The 19,064-nt window shown below is 40.1% G+C and overlaps 1 protein-coding gene and 1 long non-coding RNA gene across 9 annotated transcripts in view; one reads left to right on the top strand and one right to left on the bottom strand.

Annotated features, from left to right (window-relative positions):
• Positions 1-19,064, bottom strand: part of LOC131134948 (uncharacterized) — a 59,712-nt gene that overhangs the window by 27,512 nt on the left and 13,136 nt on the right. The window lies entirely within an intron of this gene.
• Positions 1-19,064, top strand: part of gria4a (glutamate receptor, ionotropic, AMPA 4a) — a 120,291-nt gene that overhangs the window by 89,178 nt on the left and 12,049 nt on the right. For all 8 annotated transcript variants that reach the window (XR_009131498.1, XR_009131497.1, XM_058080676.1 and 5 more), the window contains exons 14-15: positions 8,013-8,211; positions 15,582-15,829. Coding sequence is in view for 6 of the 8 variants with exons in the window: in XM_058080676.1 (XP_057936659.1) it covers positions 8,013-8,211; positions 15,582-15,829 (447 nt within the window). In the remaining 2 variants the exon portion in view is untranslated. The remainder of the gene's footprint in view (positions 1-8,012; positions 8,212-15,581; positions 15,830-19,064) is intronic.

Below are 19,064 nucleotides of genomic sequence, written 5' to 3'. Positions count from 1 at the left end.
CCCCTTAGTCACACAAAACACACATGACGTCTGCAACAACTTTCACTGCAGAAACGGTTCCACTCTAGCCAGGCAGCTGGCTCTAATTCCAAATGCAAAATAAATGAAGGAGGAAAATATACACACCTGATCAAAATTTTAAGACTAGTTGAAAAGTTTTTGCACCGTTGGATTGTTGGATTTTAAGGAGGTTCTAAGCAGAGCTTCAAAAAGAAGCCATGGGAGTGAGATAAAACATTCCCATTAGCCTCCTGGTAACAACAATAACAAAAATAATAATAATCTCAATAATGAGCTCCTCATTACTGATTCCTATTTTGAACATTTTACTTTTATATTTTGAGGATTCTATTTTCGTAGACAATGGGGCAACAGGGTGTGGCCAGCGCATTTTGCAATTTTCGTGAGCAGCGCAGTCAGGCGCAGTGTGGCGCACCCACCCCTCCGTCCCTTCCACCGGCGCAAGTGGCAAAGAGGGAGGAGAGAAGGCGTTAGAGGGTTTAACACAGCTGAGTGAAATATTTACCAATCAAATGAACGCCTCTCATTGCCTTCAAATGCGCAGGGCCCACTGGACTGCACATCAGAGGCCACAATGGATGCCATGCACCAGGTACGCCACTTTGTGGGACACACCATCTGTTCCTGACACATTAAACACAGCATCTGGCTAATCCAGGCATCTTGTTTGTTTTCCACCAGCATATAAATCGGTGAATAGGAGAACCTTTAAACATATATTCTCGTATCTCCTGCTCATCATCCTTGAGGAAAAATGGAAGGTTTAAAAAATACATACTACGGACAGATTTTTATATTAATATTAATTTTTAGTTGTTGTTAATTATTAATGGGTCACTTTCTTTGTTTGTAGTCTGTACTGCCTATTGGCTAATTTGCATACTAACAGTGATTGGAGGTTTACTAAGGGCCACAGAGATGAGCGATGAGTGGATGTGTCTTAGGCTTTTTCTGACGGAGTTTTCACTTCTAAAATGTTGATTTTTGGGGGGGAAAGCCATTAATTTAGGGGGGCGGTAACGACTAACAATTTTTTTTCACTGGTCTTACTAATTTTTATCAGTTCTATATCTGGATCCAGATCAAAACTGGATGCCATCTCCAGTGTCCTATGAACCTGACATCTCCACAGAGTTTTGTTGAGTAGTTTCTGTGCTATGTTGTGAATACACACATACAAACCGAGACAGAGCAGTATTTACGGCTGTATGCAGTATATCCCATGATGGCAGCCAATGATGCAGTATATGTACATTGCAGCCCATGCATCCATCACCCACTGGCATCCAAACAGGTCAAAGGGAGTACAGAAGAAGTTTTTCCAAGTTAGGAACATCTGCCATGACCATGAGATTATCCTATTTTATCCTCTCCTTTACCCAATCTCCACCCTTATTTGGCATGTCGGGAGAGATCAACATATTGAGGATGACATTTACCGTAGTGTTTTGGGTTTATTCTCCTTATATAATTATTTCATCTTTATCTTATGTTTGCTGTGTATTTTCACCACTTGTCTTTGTTGTAACCTTCATGAATGCCTCTTGGGAAACGGCGTATGACACTTGCTGTTTGAATGTATACACAGCGTGTGTGTGTGAGTGCCAAAATCACCGTGTGTTGTGTATTGAGCTGCCATGATTGGTATGCCGTGTGCATCCCTTGCTCTCTGCTGCAGTCTGAGTATTACACTCACTTCTATTTAGCTCTTATGCCTCCATCTTCCCTCTCTCTTTATCTATCTTTTCAGATCAAGCTCTTCTTCTTTCCTTTTTTACATTCTACTGCATCCAATCTCTCCATCGGATTTTCTTATCTTCAGTCATCAGATCTTTTCAAGGCTATATACCAATGCTGAGTCTAATCCTTGGCTTAATGTATGTACTTTCCATGACAAGGAGCATGTGAGTACTTATGGGACACAAGCAACCAGGCATGTAAATCCTGCCTGGTTGTATTTACATAAAAATGAAGTGCCTGTCAGGAGACATGAAAGCATGACTGACCCCTATTGTCAGGCTGACCTTGACAAGACATTTCCATCCACCCACTCGTCATTTTTAAATACTGACCTCTGAAATGTTAATATCCCTGATTGGCAAGGTCATCGTAGAAAAGGTGGGAGGCGGGCCTGATGGACAGTTGGATGTTCGGACTGGAATTGTTAACATACAAGGCAGAAAAGTGATGATGAGGAGGACCAAGAAGCGGTGCATGAGAGGTAAACTGATCGCAAGAGAGCATCTCAGAGGAATTGGATGTGTAATCTGAAATTACAGCTCTCTTCTGTGCACACTACTGGCTGGGGTTACATGTATAGCGAGTGTGTGCGCGCGTGTGTGTGTGCGTGTGTGTGTGTGAGATGTATTGAGTAAATGGCCCCGGGTGGCCTGCATACTTAATGATTGCAACAGATCCATCTAATGGAATGACTAACAAACTACAGTGGTGCATTGAAGCTTACCAACTTAGATTGGTCACAAGGTCACCAATTAAAATCCACTTGTAAAGACGGAATATATCACTGCAATGCACGTTTAATAGTTAACTGCAACTAGCTTGGCTTCATCTATCTGAGGGAAAGAATGTGTGCAAGTCCATTTACATAAAACTAAAATGCACTACTTTGGAACTAAGGGATAAAACACACTGTACAGAATACATACAATAAATACCGACTCGCCATCGATTCAAGCCTGGAGTTTGTTTTCCAGACAGTAGATGACAATAGCATAGAGTGTTTTTTCCATCCAATCCAATGGGAAAAGCACATCTTCAATGCAATTGTGGAAGGTCTGGGTACTTCCATTTAACTTTAATCCAAAATAGTGGACAAAAAACCAAAAAACTTCTTGGAAAACCAAGTTGTTTGGCACACTAGCCTGGAAGTGATGTCATTATTTTGAATAGCTGCTGTCATAAATTCGGCTCAACTTTGCTTTCTTGTCTCCTCATTTTCCTTATTGGTTTGAGAAGTTACTTGGTGACCCCTATAATATTAGCCAATGATTGTTGACATGTTTTGGCTCACTTCCCGTGCCGGAAATATATCTGGCAGTCATCTGCTGTGAACGGAGTATAGTGTGATCCAAAATGGATGTACTGGTTTTAGAAGAAAATGCAGATACCGTTTATAAATATAGCATTACAAAATATATATTTGTGATTGTATGGCTACATACTGTCAACGGGACATTGGTAATGGTAATGGTAATGGTAATGGTTTTATTTCATTTGAACATGCATCAGATTACAATTGAGTGCATCCCATAATCAGTTTACAGTTCCACATGTCCAAAAGGAGTAGGAAGAAGAGAGGTAGGGAGGACTCCATTGTGTCCCATTTGGCTGGTCAGTTTGTAAAGTACAGACAAATCAGTCAAAAATATTTTTGTGGGAGCATGACAGATACGTATATATAAGATAATTAGGAAACACAGGTCTAGATGTTGCAATATGTGGGTAAAAAAAAGCCTTATTATTCATGACACATCAATAAGTTGTATAGTTTTTGAGGATTTTAGGAAATTGACAGAAATTACAGAATTGCACTGTCACAGTTTACCCCTGAGCCACACCACTGAGACAATTATTTATGTTTATTTATGGTAATGGTAATTGTTTTATTTCATTTTTCATTTAATTTAATTTCATTATTATTATTTATTCTAAATTATTTAAATTATTTGTACAAATTACTGTTTACGCTGTACATTGTCCATATTTGATGTCATCTATTTATTCTCCACATTAGTATTTATTATTTATTATTATACGGGAGTCAGGCAACTACATTTTGTTGGCAATTTCACTGCTGTATTATTGTTCATCATCATTTGAACATGCATCAGATTATAATTGAGTGCATCCCATAATCAGTTCACAGTTCCACATGTCCAAAAAGGAGTAGGAAGAAGCAAAGCTTATTAAATCCTACCCCTCCATCTGGTACTTTTACAATCAGTAACTGTTACATTTGTTCACTTCCTGCTTTCCATAATACAGTTTAAGGTTTTTTTTGGTTGTTGTTTTTTTTTTTAAATAATGTACCTCGTATCGAAGTAGGAGGTGATATGAGCATCCAATGACATAATGGGTACCATAGTAAGTGTCAATATAGTGATATATATAGCACATCATGACTGGTTCAAGACTCTTCATCCTTGTATTTAGCAAACATCAACTGCTTGTATTGTTTCTTGAATTGGCTCATCGTTGTGCATTGTTTGAGGGTCTTACTCAATCCATTCCATAGTTTGATTCCACATACTGAAATGCTATGGCTTTTTAACGTAGTCCTAGCATATAAGTGTTTCAAATGTACTTCTTCCCTGAGATCATATTTCTCCTCTCTTGTAGAGAAGTATTGGATGACATTTTTAGCTAATTGGTTATTTTTAACCTTATGCATTATTTTAGCTGTTTGAAGATGAACTATATCAGCAAGTTGAAGTATTTGTGATTTTAGAAATAAGGAGTTAGTATATTCTCTGTAGGCGGCATTATGAATTATCCTTACTGACCTTTTTTGCAGTACATTTAGCGAGTGAAGATTGCTTTTGTAGTTATTACCCCATATTTCCACACAATAAGTAAGATATGGTAGAACCGGAGAGTAATAAAGAATGTGGAGTGATTTCTGAGTGAGAACAAATTTTGCTTTGTTCAATCCTGAAATATTTCTGGCCACCTTATGTTGTATCTTTGTAATATGAGGTTTCCAGCTCATTGAGGAACAAAAAGATGCGTCTTATTTTGTATGTTCTCCCCATGCATGCGTGGTTTTTTTGGAAAGCCAATATCGGCCAGACCATCTTGGTCCTCATATTAACATAAAAAAAAAAGTTTCATTTTTACCGTCGCTTACATAACACTTTTCTTTTGGATGAGGTCAAGGGTCAAGTGTATAGGTCATTTTGACTGTCCCTCTGTTTGAGTGTCAGTTTTATCATTTTTTCTGTTTATTGGATGTTGAGCATGACAGCATGAATATGTGTCACGGCCATGGGTGATTTTAATTGCTTTCAATACGCGCATAAAGCAGTCAATCTTTAGAAATACATTAACAACCGCATAACAGAATGCACCTTTTCATACACCGGGAAAAAGACCAAGCTCTCATGTGCCACATATATTTTAATAGTTCACGTCTGCAGGGTGAGAAAAAGCTCGACGTGCTGCATGCAAACAATGTTCCTCAGAAAAGTGTGTTTGTGTGCAACAATGTGTGCGTGTGAAGGGGGAAAAAAATGAACAGTGCGCCATTAATCTTTCACACACACACAGAATTGGGGAGGCAATCTGTTGGCTATCATAGATGATACATGACCCGCCACAGAATCGAGTCGCCTGTTGCATACCAACACCCACATTCTCACTGCCAGACGAATGTGTTCAAAGTCGCATCACATGACGAATCAAGGATGTCACTAAGTATGCTTATCCAGCAACACACACACACACACACACACTTATACACATGCATGCAAGTGTACTCTCCATCACTGCCTTATCTGAATGAAAGCTCACTCCATCGACCTCCAGAAGGTAAACACCATCTCCAACTTGGGGCAAGGCCAAATGCTGCTTAATAACCACCTCTTTTTTCATGTTCTTCTCCTCTGTTAGTACACACAAAATAAGTCAAGGACAACTAACCGCTTTCCTGAAGGACATTTTTATTTGATGCCTTCTATGATAGAAATGTTAAATGTCATATCAAAGTTCTAATCCTCCATTTGAGATGTGATTCAAAAGTTTCTTCTCTTTCAAGGACTTAATGTTGACAACAAGTAAAGAGCGAGGACAGGTTTAAAATGGAGGTGCAGGCTTCCTGCAGGTCGGTGGTGGCTGAGTCATCTTAGATGACTGTAAAATGACGGACAGCATCCCACATAGATTCCTGAAGGTTCATTCACAGCCTGCCAGAGACAGTATGGCTGTGTCAAGTCATTGTGGAAAAGGAAAACTCATGACAAATGCCTACCTGAGGCAAAGTAATACAGACTTTTGGGGGAAAATGTGCCGGAAGTTGCACTTAACAGAACTTAACAGACCCATGGACCGGCTCCTGTTCCCACAAATATCCCCCAGACATAAGATTGTCACTGTTTGATGTGTGTGGAATATATACCGGCCCAATTCTTCTCATTTATTTTTTGTGCCTGAAGGTTTCGGCACCGCCCACGGACCAGCAGAGGCCCGCAGCGCAGTCATTGGTGACCCCTAACTTCGAACATTGCCTGTACAGTTTTAAAAAAGGAATCGGTTCGACTCTAAAACCAATTATTTTTCCTGCTCTGACTTTCTACGGGGAAAACTGTTTTTTTTTTAAGTAGCTACAAATTGGCGACTGACCGACGACCAGGAACAAATTGTATTTGACCTTGAGGTTTTATTGAATGACACCCTCCACAAACTAATGAATTTAGACAATTAGGTGACTCGGCATTGAGTGCACGGCAAACATACACAGTAATATTAGCTGCACTAATTGAAATTTATAAATTTTCCAATTTTACTCCTACAATAGTTCCTCATAAAAACACAGTCTACTTTTAAACCTGAAACACAACTCCTGACATCACTTCCTGCCAGGTCCGGTAGGGAAGACATTCATTGAAACACACACAAGCATGAGCCTTATTTGTGTCTTAAAGGGCTTATTTTAGGCTGCACGGCGGACTAGTGGTTAGCACACAGACCTCACAGCTAGGAGACCCGAGTTCAATTCCACATTCGATCATCTCTGTGTGGAGTTTGAATGTTCTCCCCGTGCATGCGTGGGTTTTCTCCGGGTACTCCGGTTTCCTCCCACATTCCAAAAACATGCTAGGTTAATTGGCGACTCCAAATTGTCCATAGGTATGAATGTGAGTGTGAATGGCTGTTTGTCTACATGTGCCCTGTGATTGGCTGGCCACCAGTCCAAGGTGTACCCTGCCTCTCGCCCGAACACACCTGGGATAGGCTCCAGCCCCCCCGCGCGACCCTTGTGAGGATCAGCGGTAGAAAATTAATGAATTTTCCAATTTTTGGGTTCTTTGAACAGTCTAATATTTCCACTTGAGTCATTTAACTTGTCTACTAAATTATACACCTGTAATTAAATAAAAATGTACAAGTGGTGTTACAAATTTTGCCAACAAAAGTTATGGAAGTGTGAAATATGACTTTAATATTTCAATGACTTTCTGGCAATGTCAAACTATTTTTTCCAGGAGAGAATTACCGCTAATAGTCACATAAGTCATGTGATGAAAAGTGTTAATGGAATAGAAAGAAAAATCTGTGCATGTTTCCTTATCATTAGCCGTTATGTCCTTGTCTAAGCTAACTATTCACGTTCCTCGAAGCTGGCAAAGGCATCCATGGCATGCATATTTTACCGAGGTGTTTTGTGCACTCAACATTTCAAAAGGGGTTTAAAAGACTGCATTTCCAGGAAGGACTTCACATTTTCCCTTGTTGTTGCCTCAGCAAAAAAAAAAACAAGTTCATGCAAACAAAGAGAACTGCCACTTAAGTTGATGTGCTTGCTCTGTCGTTGGATAAAGAGAGCAGACACAGAGGAAGAGAAAAACGAGGCTGTGAGGGCTGGAGGAGGGCCCAAATTACAATCTGTTTCATGACGTCTTTGTTATTGTTGAACTGGTTGAAGGGATGAAAGCGTTTAACTTGGCAGTAATGCTATGCCCACAGTCATGCAAGGTGGTGAAAATGTTTTGCAAAACTGATAATAATTAAGCTTGTTTGTCTGTTTTTTTCCTCTGCTAATCCCACATCTCTCTTATTCTTATGTATTTTTTTTATCCCCTTAACCTTCACACATCCCTGGTCCTTCATTGTCGACTTGCAAATATACATCTCAAATCCGCTGTTTGATCTCTTCCTTCTGTTGCACCCATCCTTCTCTCACGCTTCCCACTCACTTCCTCTTGCTCCTCGCTCCTTTTCTCTCCCTCCTCCGCCTCCATCTGTCTTCTCTCCAGGTCTCTGTCTGGACGTATAGTAGGAGGTGTATGGTGGTTCTTTACCCTTATCATCATCTCATCCTACACAGCCAACCTTGCTGCCTTCCTCACTGTGGAGAGAATGGTTTCCCCCATTGAGAGCGCAGAGGACTTGGCCAAACAGACAGAAATCGCCTACGGGACACTGGACTCAGGTTCTACAAAGGAGTTCTTCAGGGTACGGCATTTGTGCTTTTCATTATTTACATTTGAATTGTGCTTAGAAATAGACATGAAACATTTTTTAAAAGTATACAAAACTGTGGTGAGAACACCAGCGATGTTTGGTTTATAGACAGTGCCACTGAGGAAAAGACAGGAAGCAGAACTGGAGGTAGAACGGAGTGACCAGGATGGATAGGATCAGGAAGGAGTACATCAGAGGGACATTACATGTTAGAAAAGGTTAGCGATCCCAGACTGAGATGGTTGGGATGTCCAGAGGAGAGATAGTGAATATATTGGTAGAAGGATGCTGCGTTTAGAGCTGCCAGGTAGGAGGACTAGAGGAAGACCAAAGAGGAAGTTTATGGATGTAGTGAAGGAGGACATGAGGGTAGTTGATGTGAGAGAGGCAGATGCAGAAAAAAGGTTGAATGGAAGCGATTGATTTTGGTTTTGATTTTGACAATAAATGGTTTCCCCCTCTAAATCAGACCTGCACTTGTCTGCTGCATAAATAGCATGACTTCATAGCAGCACCACAGCATATAACTTGCCAGTGAATTAAACAAAGAAGATAAGCACGACAGGGTACAGTGGTGCATGCTGATAATTGGGTTTGTACATGAACGAGAAACAGCTTTGAATCCCCCTTCCTGTCATACTCCATTTTTAATTGGGGGTCTTTGTTTTCTTCACATTCAATTTCTTACATGCAATTGTAAACAAGTTATCTTGCAGCATGTTTAACTCCACATGACATTAGCAAACCATAGTGGAACATGACAAATAGTGCCACTACAAACTGCAGCTTCGATATTTTTGGCATGTGAAAAAATAAACATAAAAACAAACTATTGACAGCAGTACACTCTATAGTCAAGGAACTTGGCTTCAAACTTGAACAGAACAGTCTGACATAAAGCAGACCAGAAGAATGTAAATGTACATGTAAACTGGTTTACATAAGGTGGTGAAGAATACAGGTGGTCCTCGGGTTACAAACTAGTTCCGTTCCTCGACTCTGATATGAGTTTTAGTGTATGTCCGAACTTTTCCGAACTTATCAACCCAAATTAAATAACTAATGCATTCAGAGAGCATTTGTAACCACATAAAGACTGAAACTGAAACTTTGGAAACCGAGGACCACCTACATACCCTCACCAAAATTTTCAGTGCAGAAAAGGCTTTTTTTCCCCCCAAATAGCACTAAAATGTGGGTAGCTTTGACTGTAGAGCTAAAGTATTAATGGTTTGGGGGGGGGGGGGGATAAACCACTGTGACCTAATTTACTGCAGGTCTTATCTATAAACCCATATCCGCCCTGATTTATGGAGGGAAATGTGGAGCCAGGAAAGTAGGTAAGAAGGCAGGCAGGAAACTAAAAAGCTTTATTTTTTTTTCAAACTGAGATTACAAAAACTGACCATACAAACTATGATAACAATGACGTTTATTGCCTCTGTTGCAATTGGCTTGCTACAGCTTTAATTGCTATTTGCGTTTTTCCATTAGCGCGAGGTACTATACACAATATGGATTATGGACGTGGATGAATATCAAGCAGATATGTCATTGCTGCTGCATTGTATTATTTGAAGAGAAATGACAAAACAAACACACGTTATTTGCTGTAGTATCGTATTGTACACCATCGACACTTTCCTGAAGGTGTCCATTTTCTCCTTTAATCTTCAATTTAAACATGTTTCGTAATTCTTAAGGTTAATTATTGTTATTATTATACTCCATTTGTGTTGTTTGTGCGTTTGGGCTGTTGTGGTCACAATGACAGGAACCTTTGCCAGCGACAAGGATCTGAAAGGTAATCTAACAAGATGACTAAACACACTCAGGTTAATCACTGAGATGAGACATAAGATCGTGTGTGTCTTAAGTAACTAAAGGTGAAGCATCTTTTAATAATGATTTATCACAATGATAAATCCAAATGTATTAATATACACACACAATACAAAACTGTGGTGAGACCAACGATATTATTTGAGACTGTTACTAGAGACTGTGCCACTGAGAAAAAGACAGGAAGCAGAACTGGAGGTAGCAGAGATGAGGATTTTGAGGTTCTCATTGGGAGTGACCAGGATGGATAGGATCAGGAACGAGTACATGGGAGGGACATTACATGTTAGAGGCCTTGGAGATAAAGGGCCTCTAACATGTAATGTCAGAGGGACATGTTAGAGGCCCTTTATCTCCAAGGCCTCTAACATGTAATGTTAGACCAACCATCTCAGTCTGGCCTCTCTGGGAGTGACCAGGATGGATAGGATCAGGAACATGTAATGTCCCTCTAATGTACTCGTTCCTGATCCTGGCCTCAGTCTGGCCTCTCTGGGAGTGACCAGGATGGATAGGATCAGGAACATGTAATGTCCCTCTAATGTACTCGTTCCTGATCCTATCCATCCTGGTCACTCCCAGAGAGGCCAGACTGAGATGGTTAGGACATGTCCAGAGGAGAGATAGTGAATATATTGGTAGAAGGATGCTACCAGGTAGGAGGCGTAGAGGAAGACCAAAGAGGAGGTTTATGGATGTAGTGAAGGAGGACATGAGGGTAGTTGATGTGAGAGAGACAGATGCAGAAGACAGGGCTGGATGGAGGAGATTGATTTGCTGTGGCGACCCATAGAAATGAAATCGTGGACCCCAAGATGTTTTCCTCGGCCCATATCAGGTACCAAATGTAGTCAAAATCGGTTGGGTAATTTTTGATACTGCTAAAAACATACAGATGTATAACATACGTACTCCATGATGTTCTGTGCTTTATCTTAGCAGAGGTGACAAATGACAAGTGAAGTTAAATGACTGAGATACTTGGCTTCACAAATTCACAACGTCCATCCTAAGATGGTGATAATAACATCTGTAGACATGAAGAACAACACCAAAAGTGCTGTGTCACACTCTAGAAATATTCATAAGTGCTTATATAGTCCAAATAACAGATTTAAAAGACACAAGTGTGTTGGGTGGCAGCTTGGATGAGTGGGGTAGTGGTAGTGGTGGTGGTGGTGGTGGTGGTGGTGGCGGCTATCAGAGCAGACAGTTTTTGCTTCTGTGAACAGCTCTGGCATCATCAACATAACGAGCAGGCTAAAATCTGTGGAGGGTGAAAAAGCAATTTACTCCCCCACAGCTGAGGGGGATTCACCACCACCATTAATTATCTGTGTGTCTGTTTGTGTGACTGTGTGTGTGCACAAGCGTACATAAGCGTACTCAGACGCCTATGGATGCATGTGTGTGTGTGTGTGTGTGTGTGTGTCATCTCCTCCTCTGAGCAGATTTGTGTGTCGATGTATAATTAAATGTGTTTTTCAAAGTGCGGATGCTTGAAGGTGAATTCCGGCATCCATTTACTCCCTCACTGGATCATTCATTGTTCAAGAATCTGGAAAGAGTCACTTCATATTGTCACACATCTTCCGTCCATCCGAGGTGCAGTATATTTGCACAGTCATCATTGCTGCATTTCCCTTACACACACACACACACACACACCAATAGGTGCATTAGGCTGTCATTCAAGAACTGCATCAAAAACGTTACAATAACCTGATATATATTTATAGTCATAATATTAGTGTTGACTTATTGTTCATAATTGTGTAGTCGTTCACTCATCTGACTTCTGTACCACGACTGGATCTAGAAATAAATAATTTTTAATGAAACTGTGCAAGTACAGTACTACTTATTTACAGTACTTGGGCACACAGTTGGTTAACAAATGCAATATAAATGTGACTCAGCTTGAGGATGAGGATGGCTGAAGTAGTGTGGGCGTTAAGTAGTTGTTAGTGTGAAGGTTGTGTCTATGATGGACTTTGGAGGGCACACAAAGTCATAAAAAGGGAATGAGAGAGAGAGAAAGGTGAGTGGAGGCTTTTGCCGGGCGCTCTTGGATATGAGCGACATTATTATGGGATAGGTGTCCGTCACGCGTACACTGCAGACACAAACACACACCTCATTGGGTGCTGCTCTCAGTAGCGGAGCCACGTGGGTAATAACTATCGAAGGGAGGATGAGATGCTTGTGTAGCAGGGCAGTTTGATTCCTCTGCTTGCTTTTATCACTCTTGAGTACAGTCGGCTTGCAAACAATCCATGACAACAATCCATACATGCAATGAATAGTAGGCACATAATGTAAACACGCACCGTCTAATGAGACACAACACAAGAACTGCATCATTACAGATGGTACAAATCAATAGCATATTTTACTGTAAGACTGAACTGCATTAAACATAAATAAAACAATCACAGGGCACATATAGACAAACAACCATTCACACTCACATTCATAACTATGGACAATTTGGAGTCGCCAATTAACCTAGCATGTTTTTGGAATGTGGGAGGAAACCGGAGTACCCGGAGAAAACCCACGCATGCACGGGGAGAACATGCAAACTCCATACAGAAATGGCCGAGGGTGGAATTGAACTCCGGTTTTCTAGCTGTGAGGCCTGCGCGCTAACCACTCGATGGCTGTGCAGCCTGATTCAATACATACATGGTCTTTATGTGTTCTTTTTATTTTTATGACATTTTGCCATGATTATCAATACAATATACAGTACGGTATTTATGATGCAATATTATAATATAATTATCTATCACTATTTCCTTTGTATTTTCCCAACAATATGACTTTATATCCTTAATATATATACTTAATATATACTTTATAATGTATGAAAAGATATACACTATATTTAATTGTAAGAAACACTATATTTTGCTATGGGGATGCTATACATCAGGGGTCTCAAACACGCGGACACTAGTTTGAGGCCACCGCCTTGATATGAAAGTTTAATGTTAGTGCGGCCCGCGCAAGTTTGATATGGATGCTGTATGGTATCATGTACCCAGAAAAAATTATTATGTTTGATTAATGTTCATGTTAAAGGTTAAATAACTGTTAATATGTAGTTATCCTCTCTATCCGTGTGGAAGTGGTAAGTTTTTGGCTATTTAAGTTTAAAGGAAATAACTTGAAGGCTACCGTGCAAACATGCAAACTCCACACAGAGATAGCCGAAGGTGGAATTGAACTCTGTCTCCTAGCTGTGAGGTCTGAGTGCTAACCACTAATCCGCCGTGCAGCCCCAGTGTATAACTTTCTTTATGTTAATTCTTACAGTTGCCTGTATCTTTTCATGGGTCCTTGAATATGCTATGCGCTTTATTGAAGAACCCCGATTTTAAAAGTTTGTCCAGGGTGTGGAGGGAGCAACCATCAATTTTCTGGGCGGTTGTGACAACCCTCTGGAGCGTCCTCTTCTCAGCCGCTGTACAGCTGGCATAGCACACACACACGATGTATGTCGGCACACTCTCTATAGAGTACTTGTAAAAATAAAAAAAATAAATAATAAAAGACAGCAGCAGTTTTTGAGGTAGATAGTTCTTCCAGGGTAAGAAGTTTACTTCTCAGGAAGTAAACTGCTGCCATAGTGTTCCTGCTTCGAGGTAAGATTCTCCTTGATCTGAACTCCCAGGGAGCAGAAGTTGGAAACACTCTTCACATAGTCCCCATCAATCATCTACGACTGAACGTCTGTCTAATATCCTTCTGCAAATGATGATCAGCTACTTTGTATTGACAGTATTAATGACCAGGATGTTGTCCTTACACCACCTGCTCAGTCGTACCACTTCTTCTCTGTATGCAGACTCATCTCCCCCATAGTGCAAACTTGATCACAGTGTCTGGAGTGGGCGGGTGTACAGTAATGGGTGTAGAGGGTGTAAAAGTAGGGGGCTCAGCATGCAGCCAATTAATCTCTCAAAATGCTACTAAATGCCAACTACAAGCCGTTGTCACTACTTGAACGTCTTCTACATCGGATCAGTAGATGAGATGGTTGCTCAAAAGCTTTTTTCATTCTCATTATTGTGTTGGCATGAAACAAAACCAGCATGATCACTGTTGAAACAACAGATAACGGACATGAAAAGACAGTGTCCAATCTGAACCTATGACCAGTGTCATGTATGGTAATGGTAATGGTTTTATTTCATTTGAACATGCATCAGATTACAATTGAGTGCATCCCATAATTAGTTCACAGTTCCACATGTCCAAAAGGAGTAGGAAGAAGCAAAGCTTATTAAATCCTACCCCTCCATCTGGTACTTTTACAATCAGTAACTGTTACATTTGTTCACTTCCTGCTTTCCATAATACAGTTTAAGGTTTTTTTTGTTTTTTGTTTTTTTTTAATAATGTACCTCGTACCAAAGTACGAGGTGATATGACCATCCAATGACATAATGGCTACCATAGTAACTGTCAATATAGTGATATATATAGCACATCATGACTGGTTCAAGACTCTTCATCCTTGTATTTAGCAAACATCAACTGCTTGTATTGTTTCTTGAATTGGCTCATCGTTGTGCATTGTTTGAGGGTCTTACTCAATCCATTCAATAGTTTGATTCCACATACTGAAATGCTATGGCTTTTTAACGTAGTCCTAGCATATAAGTGTTTCAAATGTAGTTCTTCCCTGAGATCATATTTCTCCTCTCTTGTAGAGAAGTATTGGATGACATTTTTAGGTAATTGGTTATTTTTAGCCTTATGCATTATTTTAGCTGTTTGAAGATGAACTATATCAGCAAGTTGAAGTATTTGTGATTTTAGAAAAAAGGAGTTAGTATGTTCTCTGTAGGCGTATTGAAACTATGTTTGAAACGAAATTGAAGCCAAATGGCGCCATTAGATTTTTAAATAGAGTAATGTATATTTTTCATTTCAAAATAAAGAACGTCTCTCTCACATTAGTTCTACTAAAGAGTTTTTTAGGAGAAATAAATGAGAAACATTTTCAGGCAAAACAGAAATTGAAATGAGGCTGAGATGAGAATGGGACTGTTTATTTTATCGTTTTCAAGATTTTGCATTTTTTTAATAATAATAATACTGTGAATGAAAATTAACTAGATCATTATGTGTTTTCTTGTCTCTCGCCTCCAAACAAGCAGGAAGAGAGTTCAGTCTGTGCATTGGCTTCATCACTTTGCCACGTTTGTCCCATAGAACAATGGCATGAACGGAGTGATCCTGATGACTAATAGAACAGAGGGAACCAGAGTTATTGTTTAGCCTTTAGCCTGTCCATCAGGCTAGCATTACAGCTATACTTTATTTTGCTTCGCCACAGCCTCCATCTCCCTCTAAAGCAGCTAGTGGTAGTATGCAGCTCCGCATTTCGCCATGTTCAGTCAACACAGTCTACACTGCTTGCTTGTTCCAGTAACATAAGGGGAAAAAAATAATTTTCACATTAATTCATTTCTGCTTATTGTTCTCTTGCCCTTCATTTTATTCAGAGGTCCAAAATAGCTGTATATGAGAAGATGTGGTCATACATGAAGTCGGCCGAGCCAACTGTCTTCACCAAAACCACGGCCGAGGGCGTAGCAAGGGTGCGCAAGTCCAAGGGGAAGTACGCCTTCCTCCTGGAGTCCACCATGAACGAGTACACGGAGCAGCGCAAGCCTTGCGACACCATGAAAGTCGGCGGGAACCTGGACTCCAAAGGATATGGAATTGCCACACCCAAAGGCTCACAGTTAAGGTAGGTGGAGTAGTGTAACAATAGGAAACAGTAACAATGGTGATACTGTGCTATTGCTGCGATATTCCACCTTCCCTGCTGTGCCTTTTATATACTACTACTGCCATTGCTGTCCGGTGGAAACCTCTCATCATCATAATTTGACCTAACTCGACCCTTTTAACACACACACTGATACCAGGGTACGCTAGGGATGAGTTTACAACGAGTATCCGTTACAGAGAGGCCTGGCGCCGGAGCGCACCTTCTCAAACCAGTGTGTGTGTGTGCACCACTGTGGAAGCCTGCATCCAGCCTTTGCTGATAGCGGGAGTCATTTCGTGATAAACTCCTCCCTGTGAAACATGTAAACCGCGGATGCCCAAAGTGCAGCGCGGGGGCCATTTGTGGACTGCGATTTTTATGGTAATGGTAATGGTTTTATTTCATTTGAACATGCATCAGATTACAATTGAGTGCATCCCATAATCAGTTCACAGTTCCACATGTCCAAAAGGAGTAGGAACTTAGGAATCGTAGGAATCTGGTACTTTTACAATCAGTAACTGTTACATTTGTTCACTTCCTGCTTTCCATAATACAGTTTAAGGTTTCTTTTTTTTTTTTTTTAAATAATGTACCTCGTACCGAAGTATTATTTGCCTGAGATCGGCACATTGTAGAAACAAAATATCAAATAAAACTGGATTTCTTGTTGATATTATACTATAGTATATACTATAGTTGATATTAAAAACTAAGTACATAATAAGCAATAAATATAGCAACTTCTGATCAGTCCATGTCAATTTCAGACTTAAGATAATGTACCGATTTAAGCCGTAAAATGTTCCATAAAATCATGCAGTACCAGTTTATACCCCGCCTATTCCGAGTACCGATACAAATACAAATGATTTAACAGGACGAACAGATACGGATATGTCATCCCTAGCGTACATCCTCATCAGTGTCTGTCACAAGTCATCACAGGCTGACTATTTTGTGCTTAAAAACATTACAAGTTTCCACCCAGCAGCAGCCTTATTAATATTTGAAAGTGTGTAGACTCTCATCACCCCTCCTCTTGATCACCTTGACTCTTCCTGTCTCAGTGCTTCTTTTTTCCCCTTTTTTACGTTTTCCATCATCCTGTCCTGTGTCACGTTCGGTTGGTCAAACATTATTTCCTTCCACAGGGCCTCCTCTCAGGTAACACTGTCCACGTGTCTGCTGTCCTGTCTCTTGTGACCCCCCCCCCCCCCCTTCATGCTTAGAGATTACAATGATGACAAAGTAGATATAATATGTGAAGTAACTATGAGGAGAGGCAAAATTTGCTGCCGCTACGTCCGCAACCAACAGGGGGAAATTATAGAAGAACAGATATGACTGACTAGAGGGGCACGAGTAATGGGGGACATGAGCTGATTGCAAAGTTGGCTTGGTTGCCAACTCTCCAAAGCCAGACGGCTTTATGAAGTTTATTGAGATTGACTTAATAAAATCAAGACCAATTTTTTTTTTTTCCCTCAGCAGACATTTGTTTGGCAATAAAAAGGTGACATATCCTTGCAATACTTTCACAAAGTGTCTGATGAGGGAAAGAGAGGAGTTCGGACAATTTGTCTTCTCTCTCTTTATCATACTTTTTGCCTCATGAAAAAACAAAGCAACATGCCTGTCCTATAATTCCCCCTTGTGTTTATGTCATATATCTGGGTTTTATCACTTCAAAAAGTGATTTTTTTATGAGGGTAAGGTGACAGCCAGTGAGTGGGAGGTCTATTCTCCCAGGACAATCTTGTTCTTGTCTCGAGCTTCTCTCAATCAGCTTAAACATGAACTGGCAACACGGCCGGGAGCTAGGAGCGTGCACGTGAGACTGCCTCTGCTCATGGTGTCATCTTAGTCACAAGGAATATATACTCTGATGATTATAGTCATATGCAAGTAGAGATGATGGTGATATTGATATGTGACTGTTATTGTATGACTCATTTTTGAACTTTGTCTTTTTCATCCATTGCTCTGTCATCCAATCATAGTTTGTAGATTAGATCACCCCAGAGAACACTGTCTTGATTCATATCTCTTAACTCTATTATGAGTTAGTTTCCCTTCCAAAATAAACATTAATTCTAGTAAAATACAGTAAACCTCGGATATATCGGATTCAGTTGTTCCCACTGGTTTTGTCCGATATAAGCGAAATCCGTTATATGCGTGAACCGGAAAATGTCAGTTTTACGCATATATCGGATTTATATCCGGTATATGCGTAAATCGGATTTGATCCGTTATAAAAAGGCACTTCCTTGACTATGTTTCCAATGTACCTGTAAGGTACGTAAGGTAATGAGAATTTAACTTTATTGGACTCTGAGCATAACAAATTGTTAATTAAGCTAGGCCCTGGCAACGCTGCAAATGACGTCGTATAGCGGCCTGTCACGATTCGGCCATCCGATATATGCGAGGGAAATTTAATGGAAATGCATTGGAACGGGACTGGAGATTTTGTCCGAAATGGGCGAAAACCGTTATAAAAAATCCGATATATGCAATGAATTTTTATTGGAAATGCATTACAGAAAAATCGGTTCTTTTTTATCTGTCCGTTGTGAGCGAATTTCCGATATATCCGAGTCCGATATATCCGAGGTTTACTGTAGTTCCATCATGCATTGTCAATTTGCATACATTTTTGCTTAAATCAACAATTTTCAGCAATAAATATGGCTAAATAAACTAAAATACAAATACAGTATAAGAAATTCTGGTCATTAGGTGTCAGTCATGTTACTGTAATGTTTAGAAATGACACCCATGTGACAGACTAGATGGCCAATCGGCTTTTATTGCAGTTATCTCACAACAAGCACATTAATCCCCAATAAAAACAGGCTACTGTTGCAGCCGTAAACCACTCCAGACTAAAACTTAACTCTGACCCCCAACATCGCTTTCTGTCCGCCCCCCACTCTGCTCTCCTAGCCCTGGAACACACTCATAGCAACACAAGTCTTATTTATCTGAAATGGCTTATTTTGTGTTGCTATATTGGCTAATGAAAGTATAATTATGACAATAAGGGGGGCTCTAATACAAAACAGGTTGTCAGTGCTCTAACTATGGAAATGCTCCATTTATAAATAAAGAATCATACTTAACGGAATTTCACTTCCTTACATTTATGATAGGAATTCATACTTTTCAATTTTATGTTAAAACACTAAAGGGAACTGAAAATATG

This window comes from Doryrhamphus excisus, chromosome 8 (genome assembly GCF_030265055.1).
Source record: "Doryrhamphus excisus isolate RoL2022-K1 chromosome 8, RoL_Dexc_1.0, whole genome shotgun sequence".
Classification (NCBI taxonomy): domain Eukaryota; kingdom Metazoa; phylum Chordata; class Actinopteri; order Syngnathiformes; family Syngnathidae; genus Doryrhamphus; species Doryrhamphus excisus.
Note: the sequence above shows the minus strand (reverse complement) of the source record. Positions and strands in the feature narration are given on the sequence as shown.